Here is a 26,972-nt window from a genome sequence, read left to right on the forward strand (position 1 = left end):
AGGTTGACACCAGCTGGGGTGGGCATTAAACCCTTTATGATAGAGGTCTGCAAATTGTCCCAGGTCTGTTATAGCATCAGCTTACATGCTTTCTACTTGGATATTTAATTGTCTTTGTTTTGGCCTCTGGGAATTTCCCTTACTTTCTTAAGAGCTATGTCAAAGGATATTTGCTTTATTTTATAAAACATAAGTATGAAATATTTATACTTTATAAATATACTTTTAATACTCATCATTCATAAGTATAATAATTTTGTAAGTATTTAAATAAGTAGTAGGAGATGTTTCAAGTTCTCTACTCTGCTACTTTTAGATCTTTAGATATTCTAATTCTTCTGCCTGGAATGCTCTTTTCCCTTTTCACTTGACTAAACCAGAGGTCACATCCTTAAGGAAGCTGTGAGCTTCAAGTTTGAATTAAATACCCTCCACTCTTTACCCTCAGTGCATAGATCTAATGGCCTGTTAGCCCTCGTGTGTTTCCTCCACTGAACTGCAAGCTCTGTGAGCCCATGCCTATTTAGTGTACCCTAGCTTGACACTTAGTAGAGAACCAACTATTTGTGAATGAATGCATGTCTTCTGTTGACATGTTTGCTTATTATTATTTTTTTAAATCCTGCCTCTTGGCTTGAAATTGTTTGTCTCCATAGATTTTTAGCCTTCCGCCTTTATGAATTTTCGTTGGTGCCTAGCAATAAAAGCTCCCACTGGGAGTAACTTCACACTGGTTATCAATTTATTAATGAAAGCCTGGCAACTAACATGTTTTTCACAGTAGAAACAGAAATATATTTTTCTAAAAACTTTTTTATTATTCAGTCAGTTTTTTCATATTACATTTCAGCTCTTGTTCAACTGAGGATTCTTTTAAAAATGCTATATTGATTTTTCTATTGCCCTTCACTAAAATTACCTTCTTCATTATAAAAAACCCAATTTTATGTCAGGTAAGAAACAATGGGAATCTATTCTTTTACTCCATAGGTATTTGTTGAGTCCCTTCAAAGTACAAGAAAGAATGCAGAGAGATGCTGGTAGTTCAGGAAGGCTGTGTAATTCAGGTGGGGCCGGGGAGAACTGAATGTTTCTCGAGGATGGAGCCAGAGTAGAAAAAGAGCAGCAGAGGCTCCAGAAAACAAAGTTACTAATGATGGGCACAGTCCTCTCCTCATCTTCCAAGGAGTGTTACTGATTTACTGATTCTTTTCTATAGGTTTTATTTTTAATTGACACCTAGCAATTGACACCTAGCAATTGTACACATTTATGGGATACAATGTGATATTTCCATATATATTATATATATATATATATATATATATATATATAGCATAATGATCAACTCAGGGTAATTGTCTAATCCATCATCTCAAACATTTATCATTTCTTTGCAGTGAGAACATTCAAAATCCTCTCTTCTAGTTATTTGGAAATATAAAGTACAATACTGTTAACTATAGTCACCTTACTGTGCACTAGAACACCAGAACTTATTCCTCCCATGTATCTGTAATTTTGTATCTGTTGACCAATCTCTTCCCCTTCCCGACCCCCAACCCCAGCCTTTGGTAACCATCTACAGTGTACTTCTATGAGATCGGTTTTTAAAAATTCCACAAATTAATGAGATTACGTGGTATTTGTCTTTTTGTGCCTGGCTTATTTCACTTAACATAATGTCTTCAGGTTCATTTATGTTGCCACAAATGACAGGATTTCATTCTTCTGAATGGCTGAATAGTATTCCATTGTGTATATATACCACATTTTCCTTATTCATTCATCCTTTGATGGACAATTAGGGTGATTCCGTATCTTGGCTATTGTTAATAGCTGCAATAAACATGGGAATGCAGGTATCTCTCTGACATTATTTTATTTCTTTTGGATAAGTACCCAGTAGTGGGATCGCTGGATCTACTTATTTGTCCTTTATTTAAAATTATTTTATTTTTTAGTGATAAACGTCCCACTCTATCACCTAGGCTAGAGTGCAGTGGCTTGATCTTAGCTCACTGTAACCTTCAACCCCTGGGCTCAAGCAACCCTTCTGCCTCAGCCTCCGGAGTAGTTTGGACTAAAGGCGTGAGCCACCATACCCAGCCAACTTACTTATTCTCATAGGCTCAGTAGAGCAACTTTAGTAGCTATTTCTATAGGCTTTTCTGGAGAGAGAGAGAGAAAGAGAGACAGATAGAGAGCAGTTGTAGCTGAGGTAGAGTTGTTGATGACCACATTTCATGGCAGATCAGTGAGACCAGAGAATTCCTGACTTTCAGAGCTGGGTGGTAAAGGGGGAAGTTTGCTTCTTACAGTTACATGCTGATTGGTGTCATATAAAGCCTTAAAACACTCCTATTGGGTAAGACAAAAATGATATGAAGTGGAAATGTGAAAAATAGCTTTGCAGGTAGTTAGTATCAGGTATATTAAAGTTAGAAACTATTATGAAGGTTGGCATGGTGGCCAATGCCTGTAATTTCAGCACTTTGGGAGGCCGAGGTGGGTGGATGGCTTGAGCCTAGGAGTTCAAGATGCTGTCTCTACAAAAAATGGGTGTGGTGGCATGGGCCTGTGATCCCAGCTACTTGGGAGACTAAGGTGGGAAGATCACTTGAGCCCAGGAGACATAGGTTGCAGTGAGCTGAGAAAGCATCACTGTACTCCTGCCTGGGCAACAGAGTGAGACCCTGTCTCAAAACAAAACAAAAAAACCCAAACCCTGTTATTATAGTTCATGTTCAGTGTTTTTTTCTTTAGCTATGCAAGCCTGTCCCTGAGATTCCAGTTTAGGAAGAGGAATCCTAAAATTGGGATTGCCGTTAGATAACTGAAAGAACCAACTTAGTTCCTGTGGCTACTGCCTAAAATCCCTTTGTCCACCATAAACACACCTTTGCACAGGTGTGTGCACATGCACACAAACACACATACTTAAAATGAGGAAAGCCAGGAAGAGAAATCACATATGCTAGTCAGTCAGATTTCTTTTGATTAAAATAATCATGATTTTTATTCTATTTGTAACTTGTGGGTTTTTATTTTGAACAAATGGTTTGTGAACTGGAAACATGTTTTTCTGAGCTATAATCTGAATACAGCTTACAACTGTGAAGAATATTTTCTTCAAGTTTTAAGTATTTCTTCTAATTTAATGTTATGTGCCTTAAGAATAGAAAATCATAGGCTGACATTTCCATATATCAAATGTGAGAATCCCTGTTTGCTAAGAATGCTACAGAACTAAGAGCAACAAAGCAGGTTCAAGAGTTGTCAAATGTGTCCCTTTTCCATAGGAAGGGTAGATGTCTACCCAAATGGAATATTGAGTATCAGAGACTTCAAATGATAACTTTTGTTTGTTTGGAGAAAATCTTGAGGACGTGATCACTGTACAAAAGGTAATAAGCAAGTCTTAAACAATTTCCCCCCCTACCTTTTATTTTCTCTATTGATTTTTTTCCATTTATTTTTATTTAGCCACTAAAAATCTTTAAAAAAACCACACAGTTTTATTAGTTCTTTATGGTCAGGAAGGAAGATTACTTCTTTAAATATAACTAAAACTCTGGCACTCTCTAGTGGTCAGAGAATCTAAAATATTGTTCTACATGAGCTTATACTTCACTTCTTCCTTTAGCTTTATGAATTAGACATAACCTAGATATTCTGCCCCACATGAAGAAGGCTTGTCTAATGGCAAAATAATGAAATCAGAAATTCTGCATTTACTCATAATTTCACACCTTTAGACTAGAAGCACTGAGAAACAGTGGTGTGGGAGTCTGTGAAGGCATTTTCTTAGCTATTACCAGATGAACTAAATTAAGAAATGTTAACTGTAAAAACTCAAGACAAACCAAACCTGCTGGGTGAGGGAATTCCTGTCTCTAATGCTTCCAGATAGCCCATTTGGCTTGTAAGAGTGGATTTGAGACCTTTATAAATTTAAATTCAAAAAGGGAACTAAGGAATAGACCCTTGCTTTGCAACTAGACAGATCTGGGCTCAAATCCAGCTCATGCCATTTGGCCAAGTATTCAGCTCCAAGCCTCAGCTCCTCATGGAGGATCAGGCTGGTAATAATCACCCTCCGAAGAGTCATTATTGACTTGAAGTGAGAAGGAGATGGAAAACATTGCCCCCAAATTGGCAACAAAGAGTATTAATAAAAGGAAGACTATTATTGAGAAGAGTCTAGGCTAAGGAAAGGATTACTTTTCTTCGGCTAATAGGATCACAGGTTAGCTTGATTAAAGTCTCTCAAAGTATTGGGCCCATTCTCTCTGCCTAAAATCCAAACTCCCCTATTAATTCCCCCCCCCCTTAAAATTCAGAGTCCCCTAATAATCACACAGTATTCATACCTACTTGATCATTCTTTTTATTTTTACAAAGCATGGCAAAATGAGGAAACCACTGACAGGTGAAGAATTTGCACAATGGAAAACCACCTTGACCATCTCATGACTTTATACAGGAATCGGAGGTAAGTGTTCCTTTAAAGTGATTTTGTCATGAAAGAGTCATCTGAAATGACTCTCTTGATGGAGGAAAGGAAAGTAATGAAATCAACATTCATGGTTATTTAAAATGCCTTAAAAGCTAAGCATAATATACATAGTAACTCCTTTTCCTAGTATAAAAATAGTGCCAGAAACTATATTTGTTCAAATATATTGAAAAGGTATAAGAATACAAATAGATATTAACAGTGGCTAGTGATGCCTCATAAGGTTTTCTTTTCTTAAACTGTAATATAAATTTATATTTTCAACTATTTACATTGCTTTCAACAACATTCATTAAGACATGTTTACACAGGCTTTTAGTAAGTATATGGAATGGTAAAGTGAGCTTTAATACTTTCTTCTTCACTCTCTGTAGTAGAGCAGAAGGGGTCCAAAACCATGCACAATTTAACAATCCAGAAGAACTGTGTAATCTTTACCTGGCTAGCACATGGAAAAAATAAACTATATACAAGAATACAAAACTCCTAAAGTGTTCTTCAACTATCAGCAGGTTAAGTGATTCATACTTGCAAAAAGACAGGATGTTTTGTTCACTGGTAGATTCTTAGTAAGTTTCAGGTAAAGAAGGTGCATAAAAGATATGTTATTGATGAAAATGGAAATGATGCAGTATACCCCATGTTCTCACATTAAATCGGCAGTATCAGAAGCTAAGTCTCTTCTCTAGCACCTCCTTCAGGGACCGTGAGCTCCTTGGGGTCACTGCTCTGTCTCCACAGCAGAGCACGGTACCTAACATGTGGCAGGACTCAATAAAAGGTGGGTCAATGTATTTCTGATACAAAACAATTAAATTGTGACACCTTATTTTGACTACAGTTGTTCATAAGAGAGGATAACGATGACATTTTGTATCCTCTCATATTAAATCAATCTTGTAAACAAAAGACAATTGCTTGTGATGGCCTGTTAAGTTTTAGGAGTACAATCTGGTGAAAAACACAGAAAAAAATTGTAGATCAAATTGGAACAGGTCTAATATTTATTTGCTATGCTGAAAATAAAGGCACTTCACTGCTAGGCAAGAATATATCTGTGACTGAACAGTTTTCTCCAAGAATCCAATATTTCCAGTATATTTTCATATACTTTCTTATCTCTAATACTCCTATTAAAGGAAACTATTACTCAAAATTAAGAGACAGTGGTGACAACATCATCATCCTGGGTTTGTACCTTGAAGCAATATACTCAATGAGCTCTAAATCTCACATTCACTAGTGATCTGCAAATGAAGCTGAATAAATATATTCTCTTTGTTCAGTCTTGGAAACTCAACATTAGAAATGACATGTGGGAATAGATCACCTTCTCTCTAGACTAATATCCCATTTCTGACAGTGGTCTCCATGGCCCACTGGGGCTTATAAAGTAGCTGCCTTCTGTGACATTCTGCTTGAAGACAAAGGCTTTGCCCAAACATAACTCCTTTTAAAAAAGCACAACTTGTTTAGGCACACAGAGGTTAAGTGACTTACACAAATCCACACAGGATTGTGATTGGCACGGTCTAATCTACTGAAAAATATAAGGCCAGGCAATTATATAGATATCTTTTAACAAGTTAGTAAAATAGTGGGGACTTTTCTGGCTAAAAATTGTAATTAAATGGTATGTTACTCTGTTATAACTAAACAAACAAAAAATCTAGAACAAGAACTTCTTGCTAGTTATGGGTAATATAAATACAGAGTAAGGTGAAGGAGGACTGTATGTATATTTTTCCAACTTGAGAAGATACTAGAAAGGAAATTAAAAATTATTTGAACCAATTAACCAGCCCTAAAGAAGTACTCTGCTTTGTATGAACTAAAATATCCAACAAAGAAATAAAATAGGCATTGCCCAGCTTCCTTTAATGTCTCAACTAGTAAAGTAAAATAAACAATATTCAAAGGCAGACCAAACCATTTCTAATCTAAATATATCTTCTTGCTTATTAAAATGACACACATACAAAGCCTCTAAACACGATCTACCATGTCTTTAAAAAATTTCTCAGTGACACATACTAGAGGGGACCAAACAAACTACTAAAGCATAAGTACATATTTTAGCATAACTGCTAAATCACAATGTAATAAAAAGGTTTATTAAAGATTGCTATTCTTTATGCAGTTTTTCTATACTAAGGATTTATGTAGGCATGCATAAGTATACACCTGTATGTATATATAACTATTATTTTAGTGATAGTCTGTGTATTTTACACACCAGTGCCACAAAGGGGCAACCTTACAAATTTTATCTGTATGGCAAAAAAAATAAAATATCCTGAAAATACAAGTATACAATACATATAGCATTAAACAGTTGGTAACTTCGTAGATTAACCTTTACCAAATACAAAATAATGGCAATAAAATGTGTTTTGCTTCTATTTTTTGTTTTTTTACCAGAATGATAAAAATAAAACTGCATTATGTCAAGATATTTGTACACACTCAGAATTTTAAAAACTTAAGGAACATACTGAATTTTAGGCAAAATTTAGGGGAATCGGGACTTAGATGGAAAACACATTTTGGCGAAAGGTCCTTGAGAATGCTGGATTACCATGTCCCTTAGAAATTTTCTATCCAAATTAGTGATAGAAACTCAGATCAAATATCTTTTTTGTGGGTTGGAGGTAGAAGTTAACAAATCAAGCAAATCTCTCCTTCTACTCTCCCCAAATACAAACATTCCTGCATATTTGAAACAAATTTTCCTTTCCTAGACCAGTTGCTTAATTCATTATCTACTTCTCCAATATTGAGTAAATGTGTCTTTAGGGGCACACATGTAGAATATTAATCCACTTAAATGGGCTCAAATGCTAAGAAAATATTAACTATACTAAATGTTATGGGAAGAAAATACATTGAATGTGAGTTAAGGGCCAGTGTTTAGCATTCACATCCAGGATTCTCTGGATCTCAGTTGACTTGTCCTATACATCAAAATATGGCAATTTTTCAATCACAATACTGCTAAATGTTATTCAGGCATAAAGTTTCTTACCCACTGTTCCCTCAAATTCATTTTTGACCCTAGTATTGACAATAGCCCTTTGCTATTTATATAATTAAAACTTTTCTTTAAATTTCAATGGACAGGAAAGAGTCATTTTGTACTCTCTTATCTATAATCATGTCTCACTTCAAGTCAATGCTACAATTGTCACTTTTATTTTGAAAAGGAAGCTCAGAAGGAAAAAACTCTTAGATCTTCTAACAGAACATTTTTCTTCACTGATAGACATCCAAGGCCATTCCATTTCTAGATCACACTTATCCCTCAATCAAGTCAGTGACTGGATCATCTCCTAAGGTTTCACCTGCTTTGCATCAGGTAGGTGAGATGAAAGTGATTTTATGGGTAGCTTTCAGAAAAATGTACTGCACTGAAGTGACAAAGTTCTGTCTTGCCTGTTCTCTCACAAAACAGCAAATCAATTAAATAATGATGTTTTCTTTACAATACAGTTTCATAAGACTTTCCATTTGTTTCAGAGTGCCTTAACTTTTTTAAAAAAGACACTGTTAACAAATACAATTATTTCTCTTAAAATCCACTCAGCCAGCATTTTTCACTATCCTATAAAGGCTTTAAATGTCACAGAATGTATGATAATTTGCTCCTAACCTACTTTTGAAAAAGGAAAGATTCCAAACATTCTTGAAAAAATGGTAATTCAGCAAACACAAAAACCAATTATTTAAAATAATCCCCAAGCAAAAAAACCTCAGTGCAAGAATACTGCTTACACTTTGCAGTACACGAAATATCACAAACAATGCTTTTATCAATGTGCTAACAGTGGATGTTGTTGATCCTTTCAGTTCAGTAGCATAAAACAAATATACAAAAAATATGTAATAGTCTTCTAAAAACATTCATGCTATACTCTCAAAAGTTGTGCAAAAATAAAAATACAGCAGTGGCAAAGTATATACCAAATACAGACACTATACAGACAGTGTGTAAGAAACTAGGCATATTGCAGAACACACCACCTCTGTAAACTTCAACTCTGCATGAAATAGGCCACTCAGTTCCGCTTGGCCTGGCCGCTTTCCCCATTAATCAGCATCTTCTCCTGCTGTTCTGCAAGGGCCTGCCATTTCTGCCTGTTCTTTTTGCAGCCATCTAGCAAAGGGAAACAGTCCTCTGACACGTGGGTCAGGGCCTAAAGAGAAAAAAGAAAGCAAACAGCTAGAGGGAAGCCAGGAAATAAGCCCTCTCCCACAGGCCTGTTACAAAGGGCCACATCCCACACTCATTTCATAAGCAGACTCACTGTTGAAATTTTCACAAGCTGTGTGAGCACATACACAGATCATTTACACATGATTCTTCTAAAACACTACAGATAAGGAGTACATGCTGAGGGACAGAGCAAACACACACATTCCAAAATAACATTACTGTGCTAGGGAGACTGTGTGGAATCCACTTTTAGGGGAAAAAAGACATTTTGTTTCTATGTAGTACAGTTGGCTCTTCCTAAATGTGACTGCATCAGGGAACTGCTTAGTTTTTGCGTTTTTCTAGGGAATGGTTTCATACAATGTACTTAAATAGGCTTTTACCCAGGATTATATTATAATAAAGATTCATAATTCGGTGTGGCATTATTATGTACCAATTATAGTGCCATAAATATTTAGCCACAAGAATGTTCATTTCAGATTTCTTCCTAATAGTGAACCACTTAAAATGACAAATACCCAACAATAGGTTGTCACTGGAAAACCTCCCACAGAATAAAAAAATAAAAAGAAACCTCACAGAAACACATTTGATACATAAAATATGGATATAATGACATTATGGATTGCAAAAGGCAATTACTGAATTATTAAATGAAAAGTATATGAAAATGTCATAAAGCATATACATTGATAATGTTATCTGTAGTTTTCTCTGGGTAATGGATTGTAACTGGTTTTATTTTCCTTTTTGCTTCTCAGTAATTCTGATTTTTCTTTTTCTTCTTTTTTTTAGGGCAGGGTTCCACTCCCATTGCCCAGGCTGGAGTGCAGTGGCGTGATCTTGGCTCACTGCAACCCCCTCCTCCCCTATTCAAGCACTTCTCCTGCCTCAGTCTTCTAAGTGGCTGGGACTACAAGCGTGTGCCACCACACCCGCGCTTGTAATAGAAAATAATTTTTCTATTTTTTTGTAGGGATGGGGTTTCACCATGTTGGCCAGGCTGGCCTCGAACTCCTGAGCGCAAGTGATCAACCTGCCTCTGCCTCCCAAAGTGCTGGGATTACAGGTGTAAGCCACCATGCCCGGCCTCTGATTTTTCTATAGTGAGAACATAACAACTATTTCTGTAATAATATTAAAAATACTTGTCAGTATCACATAGAATTTTCAACAGCAGATTCAAATAAAATGAATCCTTGTATGTATGTATATATATATATATATAAATGTAGAAGGATAACATCTATAATAGGTGATTACTATGTTGACTGTATTTACAGGGATGGAGAAAACTCAAAAGAGCCATTAGTATTTTTAATGGAGAAACTCTTAATCCAATCAATAAGGAAAGCAACTGTTATGGAAAGAATGAGATGTCCAAGTGTTTGAAACAATGCTCTGAACACACTTCATGCTTCTGAGGAAGAGCTTTGAACAAAGGAGTAAACAAGTAGAATGCTGAGAAAAATAGGGAGACGACAGTGGCACATGACACCTAGTTTTTTTTTTTTTTTCTCCATGGTTCTTTTGGTATCTCTCCTTCCTTTCCCTGTCAGCCACAGTTCTTTATTAAATTCTTTTGATGGCGAGAATCCTGGAGTAGGAGTGAGAACTGGACTGTAGATGCACCTCTCCCACTAACCACCTGTTTGGGGCAAATAGTCTGTCTCGTTGGGAGATGAACTTTACAAGTTCAATTACTAAATCTGAAATATCTGGATTAGAATATTTCTAGGTTTTTTTTCTGCTCTTGACATTCTATGATAACTCATGACAAATGTTCTTTTTCCAAATAATTAAAACTTAAAACAGTTCCCTGTTTAAACCTTCAAAGACAAAGACAGACAACTTCTTCTTTCTGCATTTGAGTCATAAACATCTAAACTAATAAATTAGATGTTTTAGGGAGAATCTATTTGCCTACAATAACCACTCCCCCTCCAAAAGCCAAGCCAGCAGATACGTGGAAATGGGAACCTGCAATATTCTACCTCCCTCCTTTTAATCTCAGAAGAATTTTTATAACTAGAGTAAAGCCACATTATTACAATGAGAAAAAGTTGGATTACTTTTCTTTATTTAGGCTAAAATTTAGACTTAAAAAAAGAATATGCTAATGCATAGTATATACAGTATTGCTCCTTGAGGGTAACACTGGCACATAATTCTTCTTAGCATCCCCAAATCAATTTGTTGGAGATTAGCACATAGTAGGCACTCCATAGATATTAGTATGTGTTCCTTGTTCAATACAAACATGTTCATCAGTAAAAGAAACCATACTGCTAATAATTTTATTTCTTGATTTAGAAGCAAAAAATAGGTGCCTAATATTAATCTCTTCAATTTACTTTAGGTTCTAATTCACAACAGTCCAAGTTTAGCAAGTCTAGTAGTTTTCATATAAATACCTCATACAGTTGCAAGCAGATGGCATCTATGAACCCAACTTGCATACTTGGGATTTTGTTTTTCTTCTCCCTGTTCATTAGATCCTGAAAATACAAATACCAGACACACAGATGTGCATTTATTTATTTAGTTAGTTATTATTTTATTATTTTTTGAGATGGAGTCTCACTCTGTTGTCCAGGCTGGAGTGCAGTGGCACCATCTCAGCTCACTGCAACCTCCACCTCCCAAGTTTAAGCTATTCTCCTGCCTCAGCCTCCCTAGTCAGGTGTGCAGTACCACGCCTGGCTGATTTTTTATTTTTAGTAGAGACAGGGTTTCACCATGTTGGCCAGGCTGGTCTAGAACTCCTGACCTCAAGGGATCTGACTGCCTTGGCCTCCCAAAGTGCTGGCATCACAGGCATGAGCCATTGTGTGCATTTATTTAAAGAACACAATGAAAGCTGGCTCTAGAAAGGTGAATCAGTGGGTTAGCCTAGGAAGGTCAGACAGCAACTAATACAAAAAGAAAAAAAGAGGAAAACTCTTATGTTTTATTTCAAGGAAACTCATTCCAAAAAACAGAAGTGGGCTGAGAGGAATCTTTACTTATATCTGAGATCCATACAATATGTAAAAAGGCAGTATGTATCAAAGACCTTTAAATTCTGTTTGCCCTTCAACACGACAACTTTGGGAATTTATGCTAACAAGATAATGAAGAATGAGGTTTGGCGGTTTATCTGTTCCCTTGGTGTAATGTTTGCAGTGTTCACTATTACAAACAGCACTGTGATAAACATCTATGATAGATGAAACACTGCTCTGAACACACTTCTGAGGAGAACTTTGAACAAAGGAGTAAACAAGTAGAATGCTGAGAAAACTGGGGAGACTGTGGTGGTGGCATGACATCTGGTCATCTTTCCTCCATGTTTCTTTTGGTATCTCTCCTTCCTTTCTCTGTCAGCCACAGCTTCTCTATTAAATTATTTTGATGGCGAGAACCAAGGAGCAGGAGTGAAACATCTATGATGGATGTTTATCACAGTGCTGTTTGTAATAGTGAACACTGCAAACATTACACCAAGGGAAGTAGGTAAATTATGGTTACATCTATTTCATGTAATCATGATAATACATAAGAATATTTGTTAAAATGAAAAGTGGTTTGTAATACTTAAGCGGAAAAAAACAAATTACAAAGAACACTGATAGAATATGATGAACCCAAGAGTCTTTATTATGCCTTTTATTGGTTTTGCTTTCTGTAATGAACATGTATAATTCTTCCAATGAGAAAAAAGTTTTAAAAAATAAAATGAGAAATTGTGGTCCTAAGGAAAGATCCCATAGAGCCATAAAAAGGAGTCTACAATTTAAAAAAAAAACAATTTGAATAATTCCTACCAACAAGGTTTCATACTTACAGTGGGTTCTATGTTGAGTTCTTTTCTCTCTCTGTCTCCTTGATCAAAAAATTCAGTTGCTACAAGTTCTGCTATCTGAAATAAATAACAGACTCAGTTTTGACAATGAAAAGCATATCATTCTTTAAAACAGAGACCGTGAATGAAGGCCCTGTTAGGAGCTGTATATCTCCATTTTATAGCAAATAAGCAGCAGCTTGATACCCGAAGACAAGTAGTCCATGTCCAAAGCGTGCTCTCTTGACTATTACATTATACTCTTTTTCACTTAGGTACATCTCTCTGTCTTTGGTAGCTTCCAACATTTTTCCCTTTTAATTTTATTTAAAAATGTTTTCTTCCTTCATTTATTTTCCCCCCATAAAACAGTATGTACAAGGGTTTGATTCAGAGGAGAGAAAGGATATATGAAGACACATTCTTCCCTCTTCTATTCTCTTCCCTGGTTAGAAATAGGCATATAGTCCTGTTTATTATGGGCAGGAAGGTAGGTAAAGATCACCTAAGTGCTTATGGCGTGTTGGCTTTGGCACATGGAGAATGAGTTTTTGATCTTCTTTTCTCGGCATGTCTGTTTCATGAGATGAGCCTGTAGGAAGAGTTACTAGGCTCCCTGACTATGCAGCCTGGAGTCTTGACCAACAGCAGGCTGTCAACAATCCGAAATAGCATATTAAGGACTCAAAATGAAATCTTGAAAAACAAAAACACAATATATATGTCACTGCATGGACATCTATCACTTTTTCTGAGCCTGTATTGCCTCTGCAAAACATTATAGCAGTTATTTAGTTAGAGGGAAGGATTTTTTTCTAGCCTCCTGGTAACAGGCTCCGTTCAGAACCTTCTCGACATCTTATATCAATACTTCCTACATCTACAAGCCCCAGAAATCTCTATGTTCTACTTGTTAATGTCTATTTAGAGCTGAGGCACAGCGTAGAAGGCTAACCATAAGAAAAGTAATTTTGCTTCTTCTAATTTTCAAGGTCATTAAAGGGATGACCTTAAGAAACAAGTAAGCCAGAAGTATAAGTTATATTCCAAATCCAAAAATCTGAAACCTAAAATGCTGGTTCAATGAGCATTTTCTTTAAGTGTCATGTCAGGACTCAAAATGCTTTGAATTTTGGAACATTTTGGGTTTTTGCATTAAGTATGCTCAGCCTTTCACACTGAAATGAAAACTGTGCTAATGTAGATGCTCTCTTTCTTAATATATCTTACAAATATTATGTGCAAATGCATCTTCTAAAAAGAAAAGCCTTTGCATGTCCAATTATGTTTTTAATACTACTTAAAAATTCCAAAAAAAATTCCATACTTACTTCAGAAGCTACCTTTAAGAGTAAAAACTTTAAAAAAAATTTTTTGTATTTTAGATTTAGGGGGTATATGTGCATGTCTGGTATATATGTATATTGTGTATTGGTGGGGACTGGGCTTCTAGTATACCCATTACCCAAACAGTGAACATTGTACCCAGTAGGTTGTTCTTCACCCCTTGTTCTTTTCCCACCTTTCCCCCTTTTGGAGTCCCCAGTGTCTATTATTTCCATCTTTATGTCCGTGTATACCTACTGTTTGGCTCCCACTTATGAGTGAGAAGGTGCAGTGTTTGATTTTCTGTTTCTGAGTTAGTTCATTAAGGATAATTGGCCTCCAGCTCCAATCATGTTGCTGCAAAGGACATGACTTGATTCTTTTTATGCCTGCATAGTATTCCATGGTGCATATGTACCACATTTTCTTTATCTAATCAACTGTTGATGGACAGTTAGGTTAGTTCCATGACTTTGCTATTATATAATAAATGGTGCTGTGATGAACATATAAGTGTCTTTTTTATATAGTCATTTATTTTTCTTTAGGTAGATACCTAGTAGTGGGATTGCTGGGTAGAATGTTATTTTGACTTTTTAATTATTGTTATTGTCACTAAGTAACATACCCGTTGTTGAATAGGCCAGGGTTTTGTAATTGCAGAAAGATCACAAGCTGTCATCAGCATTGCCCTGTTATGGAAAAAAGAAACCCAAAACTCCTATTTACTTTTGTGTTATTATATACCCTCAGTAAATAGTTACTAATAAAAAAAAGTTAAAACCCTCTAAACAATGGAAATGGCAGTTTATAAAGACCAAAGAAAAAGAAACAATTTATATGAAAGTCTAACTAATACATTGATAACAGAGCATCATTGTTTCAGTTTCCCTTTGAACTTTTGGAATTTGTCCTCAAACTGCCTCATTTAGCTCCAGATTGGCAGACTGAAAAATTATTAACCTTGGGTAAAATCTTGCCTGCTTTTATTATTTTTGTCACCTTAGTATTCCATTCTCAGAGACAGTATGATGAAAGTACATTGATTACTAATAACCATTAAAGTACATCAGGTATCACACTGATAAAAGTCTTATATCAGAAATTATAGTAGGTCATCCTAATTCACTCAACACACATGGTGACTTCTAAACGAAAAGCCTTTGATTAATCATGTTTTTCAGCTTTCTCCTTTATTGTTTCTGCATGTTGGATTATAGTTAGGAAAGTTTTCTCACTCCTAGGTTATAGAAGAATCCATCTATATTTTTATTTAATGCTTGTATGATTTAATTCTCTACATTGAACTCTATGCTTCAGTTGGAATTTAAGTCTGTAGAGTAGATCCAATTTTGTCTTTTTCCATTTGGTTATCCACTCATCTCTCTCTTTCCTCCAGTCACTGGAAATGTTATCTTTATTATACACTATATGTCTTATGCAATTCTAGATTTTCAGCTGTGTTCCATTGGTCTGCCACCAATATCAAACTGTTTTAATCATAGAGACTTAATAGTATTGCTTCCATGTCTGGACCCTGACCTCACTGCTCTACCTTTTCAGATTTTCTTTAAGAGAAGTAAACATTTTGCAGCTATATCTTACTTCCACAACATTTATAATTCCATTTTCAGCACTTCCATTACAATGAATTAGGAAAATGAATAAGGGAAACCTATAGCCATATGTTGATACACTACCACATTTTAAAGGTTTTTCTAGAACAAAGGAACAGTTCATTCACTTGGATTTGCAAATGCATTTCTTTTCAAGTAAATATTCAAATTTACTCTTTGTACAACCCTCTGGAGAAATCTGACAGCTTTTAAGATCATCATATTGTAACAAATAATTGCAATAAAAACTAATAGTGAGAAAAAATAGTGAGAAAATTAACTGGGTAAAAAACTTCAGCTTTAAAGATAGTAAACCTACTTACAAAAACAACTCCTTTTGATGAGGATCTTCCAAATTGAATTGATTTTTTCTTATAAGTTCAAAAAATTCTCCTCGCCTCCTACAACGTTTAAAAAAAAAATTGTTAGTTATAATGAGTACCCAGGGTCTTATCCCTTTGGTCCACAAAGACTCATGGACTAAATTTTGGTGAAAAAAAACCTCTGATTTTTTTCCCCATCTTAGAGCCCACTATAAAATCATCATTTACAAATCTTTAATACCTCACTTTCCCCCTTCTATCATTTGCTTTCGATAAAACATTAAACCTCACCTAATTTTTAACTATAGATCACAAATTATGGTAATTTCAATTCTTGAATATTTGTTATTTTAAGAAAAATGAAACAGTATGAGTTAAAAATTTGATGCTGAGAATGATTTCAGGTATTTTAAGTGCATGGCATAATAAGATCTATAGGTTTCAGTTTAACTATCATTTATTTCATGGTAGGGGATAAAAATATATAAAGTTGTGAGGTGCTTCTGAAGTAAACAAAGACTAGGTAAAGTTTAAAATAAAATAATATTTGTTATTATTCAGTGAATATAATAATATTCGGTGTACAGTGAATACCTCTTTATGTGCCCAGTATTGTTAAGCATTTTGAGAAGGCATAAGACAAAAATTTTTCTTTTCGCAGTGTTTAATATCTACCTGGAGACACAAGACTCAAGAAAAACTTACGTAATAAAACTGATAGTATATGATTATAAAAAATGAAAAGTATGTTTCATAAGGGTTCAAAGGAGAGACCCATGTGGCCTGTAAAGCTTAGAAAGGCATTGTGGTTACAGGTATTTTTCAAATTCTTGGTAATTTGATAATCCTTATTCTGCAATTATTTTTAATAAACTGAAGTTTACTATTATATATTATTTTGTCTTAACCTCAAAATGCTCTAAAAACCAATTAAGTAGGCACATGCAGTTACTTCTAGATGTATAACAGTAGATATCTGGCAGATGTTTTTGTGTTTGTTCTATGTGTTTTTACTTCTCCTAAGAGTAACTACAACCATGAATGTGAATTCCTTACAGAGGGAGAGAGACTCATGTTACAAGGAAATCCTGAGTGTGATTCCCTGACTCCCCTCATTCCCACACATGCATCAAAGATCTCAGCTAGGAGTTGGAAACTTATGATTGCTCAAATGCAGGAAAGTATTTTCTAGCTTTTAGAAAGGCAGTTTAATCATGAAAATGCATAATCACAGAGACGACTCTAATGTATACTCTTATTTTAGAATCAACAACTTCAAAGTTCTACATAAATATTCTTCTGCCAAAATCAAATAAAAAGAAACAAGAGTTACTTGCTTGGCAGTAACTCCTTTTCCTGCCCAACTAAGCTTGAATGACGGTATAAAGGAGTCATGAAATGGTCAGAAGTTGTGGGGAGCAAGGGAAAGGAGGAAAAGCAAATGATCTATATAATCTTTGGACAACATGGCTTGGAATGACTGACCTTGAGATGGCTATTAGATTTGTATATAGTTTCAGAGACACAGTGGTAGATAAACATCAGAAATAATAGGTATTCTTAATTTTCAGCAGTATAAGCCAAAGGAGTAGACTTTTCTGGCTACCCTTTCAGAAACTGCTCCGTATTCTGATAAGCAGTTTTGCCAGGACATTTCTGCTTTGAAATTTCTCAATATGGATGTCAAAAGTTTGAAACAATGAAAAGACTTCAAATACCTATTTCTCAGGTTATTTCTTAAAACTTACTTAATGTACAGTGCTAGGTCTGTAGCTAAAATAGCTTGCTTGATTATTTTCAACGTGGTCTTATATTCTTCAATGGAGAGGCCACTGAGAATCTGATTGCCCTTTATAAAAAAAGAAAACCAATATTAGCATCCTGGAGAAGCTGCTGACAAGAACAAAATCTAGAAATATATTCACATATCTTAAACACATGCCCAGTATTCTAATGAATGTGGAGGACACACTTAAATACCATGAAATAAACTTTCCCCTCTATGCTCCCACCCAACCCCTCTGTCATACATGTAAACCGCTTCATAATGCTTCATCTGCCTACATATGCATGTTTTTCCAACTCTTATACTCCTTAAGCCTTAGTCCAGACTTAAAATCTAATAGCTATCCTTTTCCGTAGGGCAGACTAATCGCTATAATTTAACAGCATGTAAAACTTTGAAAAAAAAGCCATATTAATGGATATGAAGAAAGAAGTAAAATTTTTAAACTTCTCTATGGCATTTTAAATAAATCCAATAACATTTCTGGTGCAAATTTATATAATTTTAACTTGGTCAGTTATGATAACAGTGCATATTCCTTAGGAACATCTTAATATAGATGGGTAAAGGGCATGAGCCAAAGGGTGCTTACTGGTCAGTGGTGAAAGAAAGCGTGGGTTGAAACATCTATAAGGAATATTTAAAAGGTAGCTAATCCATGTGCAAATCATTCAAAGTTTTCACTATGTAACCATTTTTTATTTCTTATCTGTAATTTAAAGCATAGTGGTTCTCTAATCTTGAACTAAGTAAAATACACAGACCATGCACTCAGAATACAATCAAAACAACATCTGTAAGTTGAGTCAGATGTGCTTCCTATATCTTAGGGCCAAGAAAAAACCCAGACACTTAGGAATGAGATCTGAAGGCAAGGGATTTGTTATGAAGACAGGAGAACTTCTGGGTATGTTAGGCTGGGGCCAAAACACATTGATTAAAGGATAACTAGATGCTGAAATTGTGGCATGGATCTAATTAATGACAATAATCTATAATTACAACCATAAACATTATTTTTAAATACTAAATCATTTTAGATTCTAGGCTAAACAGAAAACTATTCAGAAAATACCTTCTGATACTTACTTTAAGATAAAACAATTTCAAGTGGAAGATGAAATGTCTTTTGGTGCTATATTTTTATTTTTTACTCTCAAAAGCTGAGGATATAATTTCTTGTGTAATTATGCTTACAAAGATAGAATATATAGATAGGTCTTATAATTTGAGTCAGCCATATAGATAATCAGATTCCTTATATATTAAGTAACAACATATTACATAATAAGTTATATAGTAACAGGTCAGTTGATAGGAATACTGTAAAATATGCTTTTAAAAAAGTTAGCATATTTTCTTTCTTTGGAGCTAAATTTGTAATGGGATACTGAAATGAAAGTTTTAGTGGAAACACACAGATAGCAAAAGTACAGATGTTCCTACTATAACATGACATATACATTCCTGAGAAATTTCAGTTCTGAAAAACCGTACACTAAAAATAGCATGGATTATGTGAAAAAATGGTATTGGGAAAGACCACTCAAAACCTATGCAACTTTGTAACCAGAGCACAAACTAAACCAAGAATTGGTTCCTCTGGAAGTAACTTGGACAGGCCAGTCTGGCAGGTCTGGAGGCTGCTTCTGAGGACATTAAAGATGGACAAAAACAATCAAGTAGAAATGCTGGTTTGAGGGGCCCTGCAATAATGCATATAGAATTGATTGTTGAGACAGTAACTCTGCTATTAAGGTGGGCATTGAAAGAAGAGCAAGCTACCAAGAGGCTACAGCAGTCCAAAGCGAGGGAGAGAGCCTCAGGTGCAAGTACTCATTTTTAATATTCCTAAGATAGAATGGAAAGGGCTGTATACGCACGAGCCAAAGGGAGGGCTTTTTCCTTTATTGCTGAAGGTCAGAATTCAACTTCTATAATTCTGGCACCTCTTACCCCAGAGAAGTCGTGTATGAAATGATAGAACGTCTATAGTATACTGATACCATTCTTCTACCTCCCAATCACACATGATATAATTCACATTAAACAGTCAAATGTTGTAGAAAAACAATCTGTACTAGACCATATACAGACTTTATAAGGAGGTTGCCAAAACAGGCTATATAACTCTTAATTCCTCCCCGACACTGAGGTGTTGAGGGAGGCGTGAGAGTGAGTTCCCCTCTACCTCAGGTAAGAGAGAGGGGCGTGGAGTTCCCGTGTATGTCTCCTATCATTTAGTGGGTGGAGGTGGGGCTAGAGTAGACTTGTGTCTGACTCTTGTCTGGAAAGTCTAAAAGGCAAGGCACTCATATCAGTACCAGTCTGTTAAGAATGTTTTGATGTTTCTTACCTATTCTCCCTTCCCATTCTCCAAGTATGAAGAGGTAAGAAACCACATGGAGGTTGGGGAGAGAGGAAGGAGTTAGAAGAAACACAAGGTAGGGAATGGGAGAAGCCTACCAGTGCAGTAACAAAAAACCTGAAACTTTAAATCATGTTCAAAATTTGGACTGCTACCCAGGAGTACACAGTTTTGTTTCTGAGTTGAGAACTCTATACTATATGTTGGAACCTAAAGTAACTAGAGGGCTTTTACTTATAAAATAGTGACCAGAAAAGTGATGGGAATCCCTGAATTTTTTTCCAGGGCTCAGGAAAGAATTAGCCTCACTGAGTAAACTTAGCAATATTGTGGTAAAATTGCTTTAAGATTGTATGTCATGCATTGTGTATGTTCAGTGTAATAGTTAAAACTTTCATTTTTTCTTATTATTAAGGTACAGCCGACAATGTAAATAATGAACAACCATCCCCCCCCAAACAAAGATTAACAATTTCATTACACCAGCACAGCCATTGTTAATATCCTGGTGCATATTATGTTAATCTTGTTTTCCTTAACATAAGTATGTTTAGCATAGCATAGCATATGCTTTCTTATGTTGATAAATATTCATTTCACCAAGTAGTTAAATAGCTTTATTCTTTAATAAAATCCTCTCTTAGTGACTGGAAGTTTCAGTAAAAAGAAGAAAAGGTATTGCTTTGTGAAAGCAAATGCTTGAGCTATAGAAACCACTTCATTCGATTAAACAAAAAAAAGCAGAATTAACTGAGAGCCACAAAATACACATTTTGTTTGTTTCTAATTTGGAATAGCCACGTAGAGTAGAATAACCAAATTTCCCTTATTGGGCAACATGGAGACAGTTCTGGTTGTCTAGAGAAGTGAGGCTGTGAAGATCTCAAATGTTTTGGCTTCGCCTTCCTTACCCAAAAAGGAATAAAGTATGTGCAAGAATTTATGATGCTGGGAATAAATCCAAGAACTAAAAATAAAACTGAATTTATAAAGCTCTCTTTTAAAATTCCACAACAATAAATTAGGTACTTACTGGACTATTAAGAATCATCAGGCACTGGTCAAAATGATGGTGTTCCATGATTGAATGGCAGTAAAGCTGGGCAAGTGGATGTTCACTTCTGAAAGTATTTTGTTGAAGAAAGAAAAAAGATCAGTTTCCTTAATATGCCAGTTTATCAGTACATTTTTATTACTGTTTAACTACAAAAGAGGCTACTTCACAAAATTAATCAACTAACAATTTTCTCTCCTTTTACTGAGAAAAGTGTGAGATAATCTCTGGGAAACAAATACAAAGAGTCAAATTGTCTTCAAGTACCAATGTGACCATTGCCAGAGTAAAGTATGAACAATTTCATTGGTTTTAATACTGATTAAAATAGAAGTAAGGAGTAAAGACAAAAAAATTAATACCTCCAAACATGGAAAAAAACCCTCTGAAATAGTTGTACCAATTATATTTTTCAATTCCAAAACTGCAATTGATATAAAATCTGAAACAAATTCATGTTAGCTTCTCCTCTGAAATAATGCTCAGGCTGAAGGTCAGCTTATTCATGTGTGCCTGCAAATAAGAAAAGGACTGACTGAGATGGAATTAACTGAGGTATGATTGATGAAAGGCAAGAAAAAGAGGGATAGTCAGTGTACATGCTCCCTTGGAAGGAAGGAAGGAAGGAGATGGCTGAGTTGGAAAGTTCCCCATGTGGGATCCAGGTCATTTTAGTGCAGAATATCCTGCTAGTTCTGCTAATTGAACTTGGTGAAGCAGTAGAGACCCTTTGGCTGAGTGAAGAGAAAGGAAAGGAAAGGATATTATACTCAGTTCATTATATCTCTGAGACAGTCACAAATAAAGCTTTAAAGCACAACAAGCACAATCCTCCACCTCATGTTTCTCATGACCCTTCACACGTGAATATTAAGCATAGTTTTCACTATTTCTTCATAAGAAAAAGATGAAGTTTCTGAAAGCCTCTGGTCATAAAATTTATAGGAAAGGGGTTTGTGAATTGTAAAGCTCCATATACAAGTGTTGGATAATACAACTGATTTGTTATTTCTTCCTATTACTATCTGAATGATTATTTTACTTTGCATTTAATTTGTTGAAGATAGAGAAGCTACCTAAGACTGAAGAAATGTAATGTGGGGGAAAAAATGGGTAAAGTGAGAGAAATCTGAGGGAAAAAGAAAATAGTAAAGTGAAAATAAAGGTAATAGGACAGATAATCTCATCTATTCTTATTGTTTAAAGTGTTGTCTATATTTACTGTTGTCCTAACCTTTCCCAAATTAATTCTTGCCCTTCTTGTCTTCTTTGCTCCTTCCATATTTAGTGAGTTGGACTATGGATCAGGTACTGTGCTCAGCATCAGAAAATGGGATGACAATGAACAGAGTAACACGACTATATTTCTGAAAAAGGATGAACTTACTGGAAACAGGATTGCGTATGTATCGAGACTATGGGAGTTAGTTAGGAGACTACTGGGAAACTTCTAGTAATCTAAGTCAGAGAGAGCCTGGATTAGAGTGGTAGCAGCCCAAAGGAAGAGAAGCAGACATCTGAGAGCTGTTTAAGAGTAGATCAGATAGGAATTGGTAATGACTCCTGACTAGGAGTGGGATGAGGGAGATGAGGGGATGAGGGAGATAAAGGGAAAAAGTATGAATGTTAAACTTTCTGCCTTGGGATGCTGACCTCATTTACTGACACAGAAAAAGGGAGAAGATGATTAAAGATGGGGGATGAAGCAGGGGAACCTGACTAGCTGAATGTTGGATCTGTTCATTTTAAGGTGCCTGAAATAGACCCAAATGGATATAAATGTCAACTCAGTTCTGGGCTGGAGATATAGATTTGGAATGCACCAACAATGCAGATGGTAATCCTGGCATGCGAGTAGGTGAGATCATCCGGGGAGATGGCCTATAATGAGAGCCTATAACATGTCAGGTAGTTTGCTTTAATTTTTTTTAGTTTATTATATTTAATTTTTACAATAACCCTGTGCAGGGCATGCCCATTTACATCAAAACCCTCAATCCCACCTCTTATTCATCCACTGATGTAGTGTCCAGTTTCATGCACGCTTTAACAGACTTCATGCAAGTACCAATTAGAAGGTGTTTTGTCCCAGCCTATCTTTAATACCTCTCACTTCTGCCTTAGAGCTTTCTGACCCCACAACTGGTGCCCAGAGGAATGTTCTCTGCACTCATACTTGTTCAACCTGAAAGTGTCAAAGAGTGAAGGCCTGTGGACCACCTTGGACCAGGGGGGTACAAAGACCTAGGGACAACTGCCTTTGTCTTGCCAGTCAACAGTTCTGGGTCTTATTTCATAAGACTCCTCAAAAGTGCCTGGGAAGACTAAGCACCAGTATGGGTGGACATCTGGATAACTCATCCCTCTACTGCCTTTCCTTTCTTCCCTGCTTCCTTCCCAGTTCTGCATTCCTGCTCCCTGGGGTCATATTCACAAATAACCTATATGCACACTGACTTTCATCTCAGGTTGTGTCTCCAGGGTAACCTCAGCCGAGACCTCTCTAAAGTTGCCATCTTTTTGCTTTCTAGACAATCAAAGGCTCAGTGAAAAATAATGTGCTCAAGGTTGATATAAATGGTAGAGCTGGCGTTCAAGTATGTCCTCTTCAACCCATCACACTGTCTTAGGATACCAAAGTACTTTAAAGGCACACAGTATCCACTCATTGACCCACTTAGGGGCTGGACTACGAAATGCAATTAGGTGGTTATTTAACACAAACAAGTTAGAACTTCAAACACACATTACATTTTTAGACGACGCAGAAGGCACTGTTTCACATTAGAGAAAATTCTTGGCTTGAGATAGATGAATGCAAACTGTGTTTGCCTTTACTTACTTACATTCTAAAAATACAGATTTATGAATCCATAACAGAGTGACAAATGACTCAAATTTCCTGTATATAAAAACATTCATGGAAACCAGTGTATTCTCTATCTGTTGTATTTTCCTCTTTCAAACACAAGGCTATGTGGCTTCTTTATTTAAGGTTGCATCAGAAGGACCCATTTAAACCACTACTGCTACAGAATTTTGTTCTCACACTGCTGTCAGTGAGCACTAATGGACCAGCATACTCACTTTGCATTTTCCTCTGTTCTGCACAGTTGTTGGTCCATCTCTGACAGTAGTATTAGGATGTCCAATGCAGAAATCAGACCAATATTTTAAAAATAGAAAGCCTTAGAAATCTATAGAAAATGAAAGCCCCATGGGGGTGGGAAACTATATTGCCACCCCAGTCTTCCTATGTCACCAAGAACAAACAACATCCTTGGTTCTGCTTCTTAGCCATATATATTACTCTGGGCTCAATTCTCTAACAACCTCTTTGTAACCTTCAATCCCATTCAGTTCTTTACTTCATCATTTCTCTTCAAATCATCACTATTGCTTTCTTCTCCCAATCAACCTTTTTTTTTTTTGCCTTCTCATTGTCTATAATCATATTCAATGACATAAATATTCATAATGATGATTCATTTCACCTTTTGACCTCAGAATTCTCTGACCTCCTTGACACTACTGATTATCTCTTTGCACATAATGATGGACAGGGCTCCGCTTCTTTGTTCCACAGCTACTAGGTTCTACTGGGCACAGTATTTTTGCCACTCCCTTTATTCACCACAGGACAAAGCAAGATCTTGAACTCCTATCTGTTGCTAAGAACATTCCCCTGTGAAAATAGCTAAAACCTGTAGAGCATTTAACATGTGCCAGGAAATGTTCTAAGCACTTTACATCTATTTATACCCCTTTAATCCTTATGAAAATCCCAGAAGATAGGTATTTTCATTATTCCATTATACAAAGAAGGAAACAGGGACATAGAGAAGTTTAATGACTTGCACAAGGTCACAGAGTAAGAGGAGAGAGAAGCCAAGATTTGAAGCTAGGCATCTGGCTCAAGTTGGCTCTTAACTACCATAACCATCACAGCCACTGCATGGTGGTATAAGGACTAAATGAACTAATATATAAAAAGTGCAAAAACGTTTCAAATGGCATAAGGCCTATATAAAGTTTTAGCTTCTATTATTAGTATTTACTACTGACATAGGACTAATTGAATTGAACTTTCACTTTATTCATAGTCAGATCTCCAGGCTCTCAAGATCTCCAACCTGACCAGAGATCATCTCATTCATGGGTAAAATGGACTTTACCCAGTTTGAACTTCACACATGATTTTGTGCTGTGTGTAGTGCCCTTTTAAGTCTCTCAGATCCTGCTGACCCTCTATTCCCACTGTGCCAGACCATGACTTCAGCTCACTTCTGTCCTCTATTAGAGCAGAGAAGACAGTCATTGGATAGAACAAGTTCTCCCAGGACTAATATACAGTGTGATTGTGGCTACCAGGAGATTTTTTTCCCCCTGATTGTATTGCATCTCTAACCTTGAAAAAAACACATTCGTTTGATCATTTTACCACTTCTAACTACCACCCTATTTATTATCTTCTACTGGACTTATTGCCAAAACTCCCATAACCTCCATTCTTGCCAACCCTCTCTCTCAATGCACACATATACATATTTCCCAGCTCTTTCATTTTCATCAATGGCACCATCACTGTTCCAGTTTCTTGGACCAGAAGTCATATCTCCTTCCTTCATGCTTATATATAACTAGTTGCTCATTATTAAATTAAAAAATTTTTTTCTCCTTCAGTCTCTTCCTCTCTCTAGCCAGTATGTGATTTTTCAGCTTATACTTGACTTGCTGTAACAGCTTTCTAGTTGAGCTCTGTGGTTCTAATTTCTACCCATTCACCTTGTAGCTTACATTCAGACTTCCTTCCTAAAACTGTGCATTTATTACACACTGCAGTGGCTCCTTTTTCCCACCCATATCAAATCTATAATGCACTGGTTAGTTTTATAACCCTGCATCAAAAAGTTTCCCTTTGTTCATTCTCTTCTTTTTCATTCCTAATCAGTGTGAACCTTCTAACTCTAGTCAAGCTAGCCATCACCACTATTCCAAGAACATGCTTACCTCATGGTGCTCCTGAAATATATTTATCCTTTCTCCTTTCTAAATCCTACCCACATTTTAAGACCAAGTTTAAGTCTCATTTCCTCCATTAACAATGGAGATGTACTACATCTGTCTTGACCAGTTTTCTCTGCTGAACACTTACAGTCCATGCACTAAATAACTCAGGACTAGATACTTTCTTGTAGTGATCACTATTACTTCATGAGACTATGACAATTCTTAATGGCAAGCATCACATTTTATACTTCTATCACTTTCTTTCTGCCTTGCAAAGGGCAAAAGCCCTAGTATAATAATTATTCATTATCTATCTGCCTAGAATATAACATAATTTCACTGCATTATTTATCAACACCAAACTTGAATCTAACCAAATAAATGCATCTACAACAGTCTTCTTATACTGAATGCAGACCTAATGCAGGTAATCTCTCTACATAACCCAAATGCTACAATTGTGCTTTCTCTAGTGGTTGTCTGCACTTTAGCTATTTTGTTCCTATTACTGCCTATTTTTAAAATAAGAATTCAGTATCTATCTGAGATCATTCTTTTTTTTTTTGAGATGGAGTCTCGCTCTGCTGCCCAGGCTGGCGTCAGTGGCGAGATCACAGCTCACTGCAACCTCTGCCTCCTGGGTTCAAGTGATTCTCCTGCCTCAGCCTTCCAAGTAGCTGGGACTGCAGGCACCCGCCACCACACCCGGCTAATGTTTTTTGTATTTTTAGTAGAGACGGGGTTTCACCATGTTGGCCAGCCTGGTCTCGAACTCCTGACCTCGTGATCCACCTGTCTCGGCCTCCCAAAGTGCTGGGATTACAGGCGTGAGCCACCGCGCCCAGCCCTCATTCTCTTCTTGATTCACCCAAGTGGGAGAAGTAAGCATGAGCAGTGAACTCTTCCCTCATATATGCCACTGGCATACCTG

At 36.1% G+C, this 26,972-nt stretch overlaps 1 protein-coding gene across 6 annotated transcripts in view; it reads right to left on the reverse strand.

Moving 5' to 3' along the window:
• Positions 1–4,374: 4,374 nt before the first annotated feature.
• The window catches only part of PDE5A (phosphodiesterase 5A), a 134,127-nt gene continuing 111,529 nt past the window's right edge, over positions 4,375–26,972 (reverse strand). For 5 of the 6 annotated variants that reach the window (XM_009448203.5, XM_016952124.4, XM_063808996.1 and 2 more), the window contains 7 exons: positions 21,011–21,098; positions 17,572–17,672; positions 15,824–15,901; positions 14,513–14,576; positions 12,562–12,636; positions 11,150–11,233; positions 4,375–8,712 (listed from right to left, as the gene is read on the reverse strand). In XM_009448203.5, the coding sequence (XP_009446478.1) occupies positions 8,575–8,712; positions 11,150–11,233; positions 12,562–12,636; positions 14,513–14,576; positions 15,824–15,901; positions 17,572–17,672; positions 21,011–21,098 (628 nt within the window). In that variant the 3' untranslated portion in view covers positions 4,375–8,574. The remainder of the gene's footprint in view (positions 8,713–11,149; positions 11,234–12,561; positions 12,637–14,512; positions 14,577–15,823; positions 15,902–17,571; positions 17,673–21,010; positions 21,099–26,972) is intronic. The other variant, XM_016952123.4, reaches the window with a different exon arrangement.

The sequence above is a fragment of the Pan troglodytes genome, chromosome 3, assembly GCF_028858775.2.
Source record: "Pan troglodytes isolate AG18354 chromosome 3, NHGRI_mPanTro3-v2.0_pri, whole genome shotgun sequence".
NCBI classification, from domain to species: Eukaryota; Metazoa; Chordata; class Mammalia; order Primates; family Hominidae; genus Pan; species Pan troglodytes.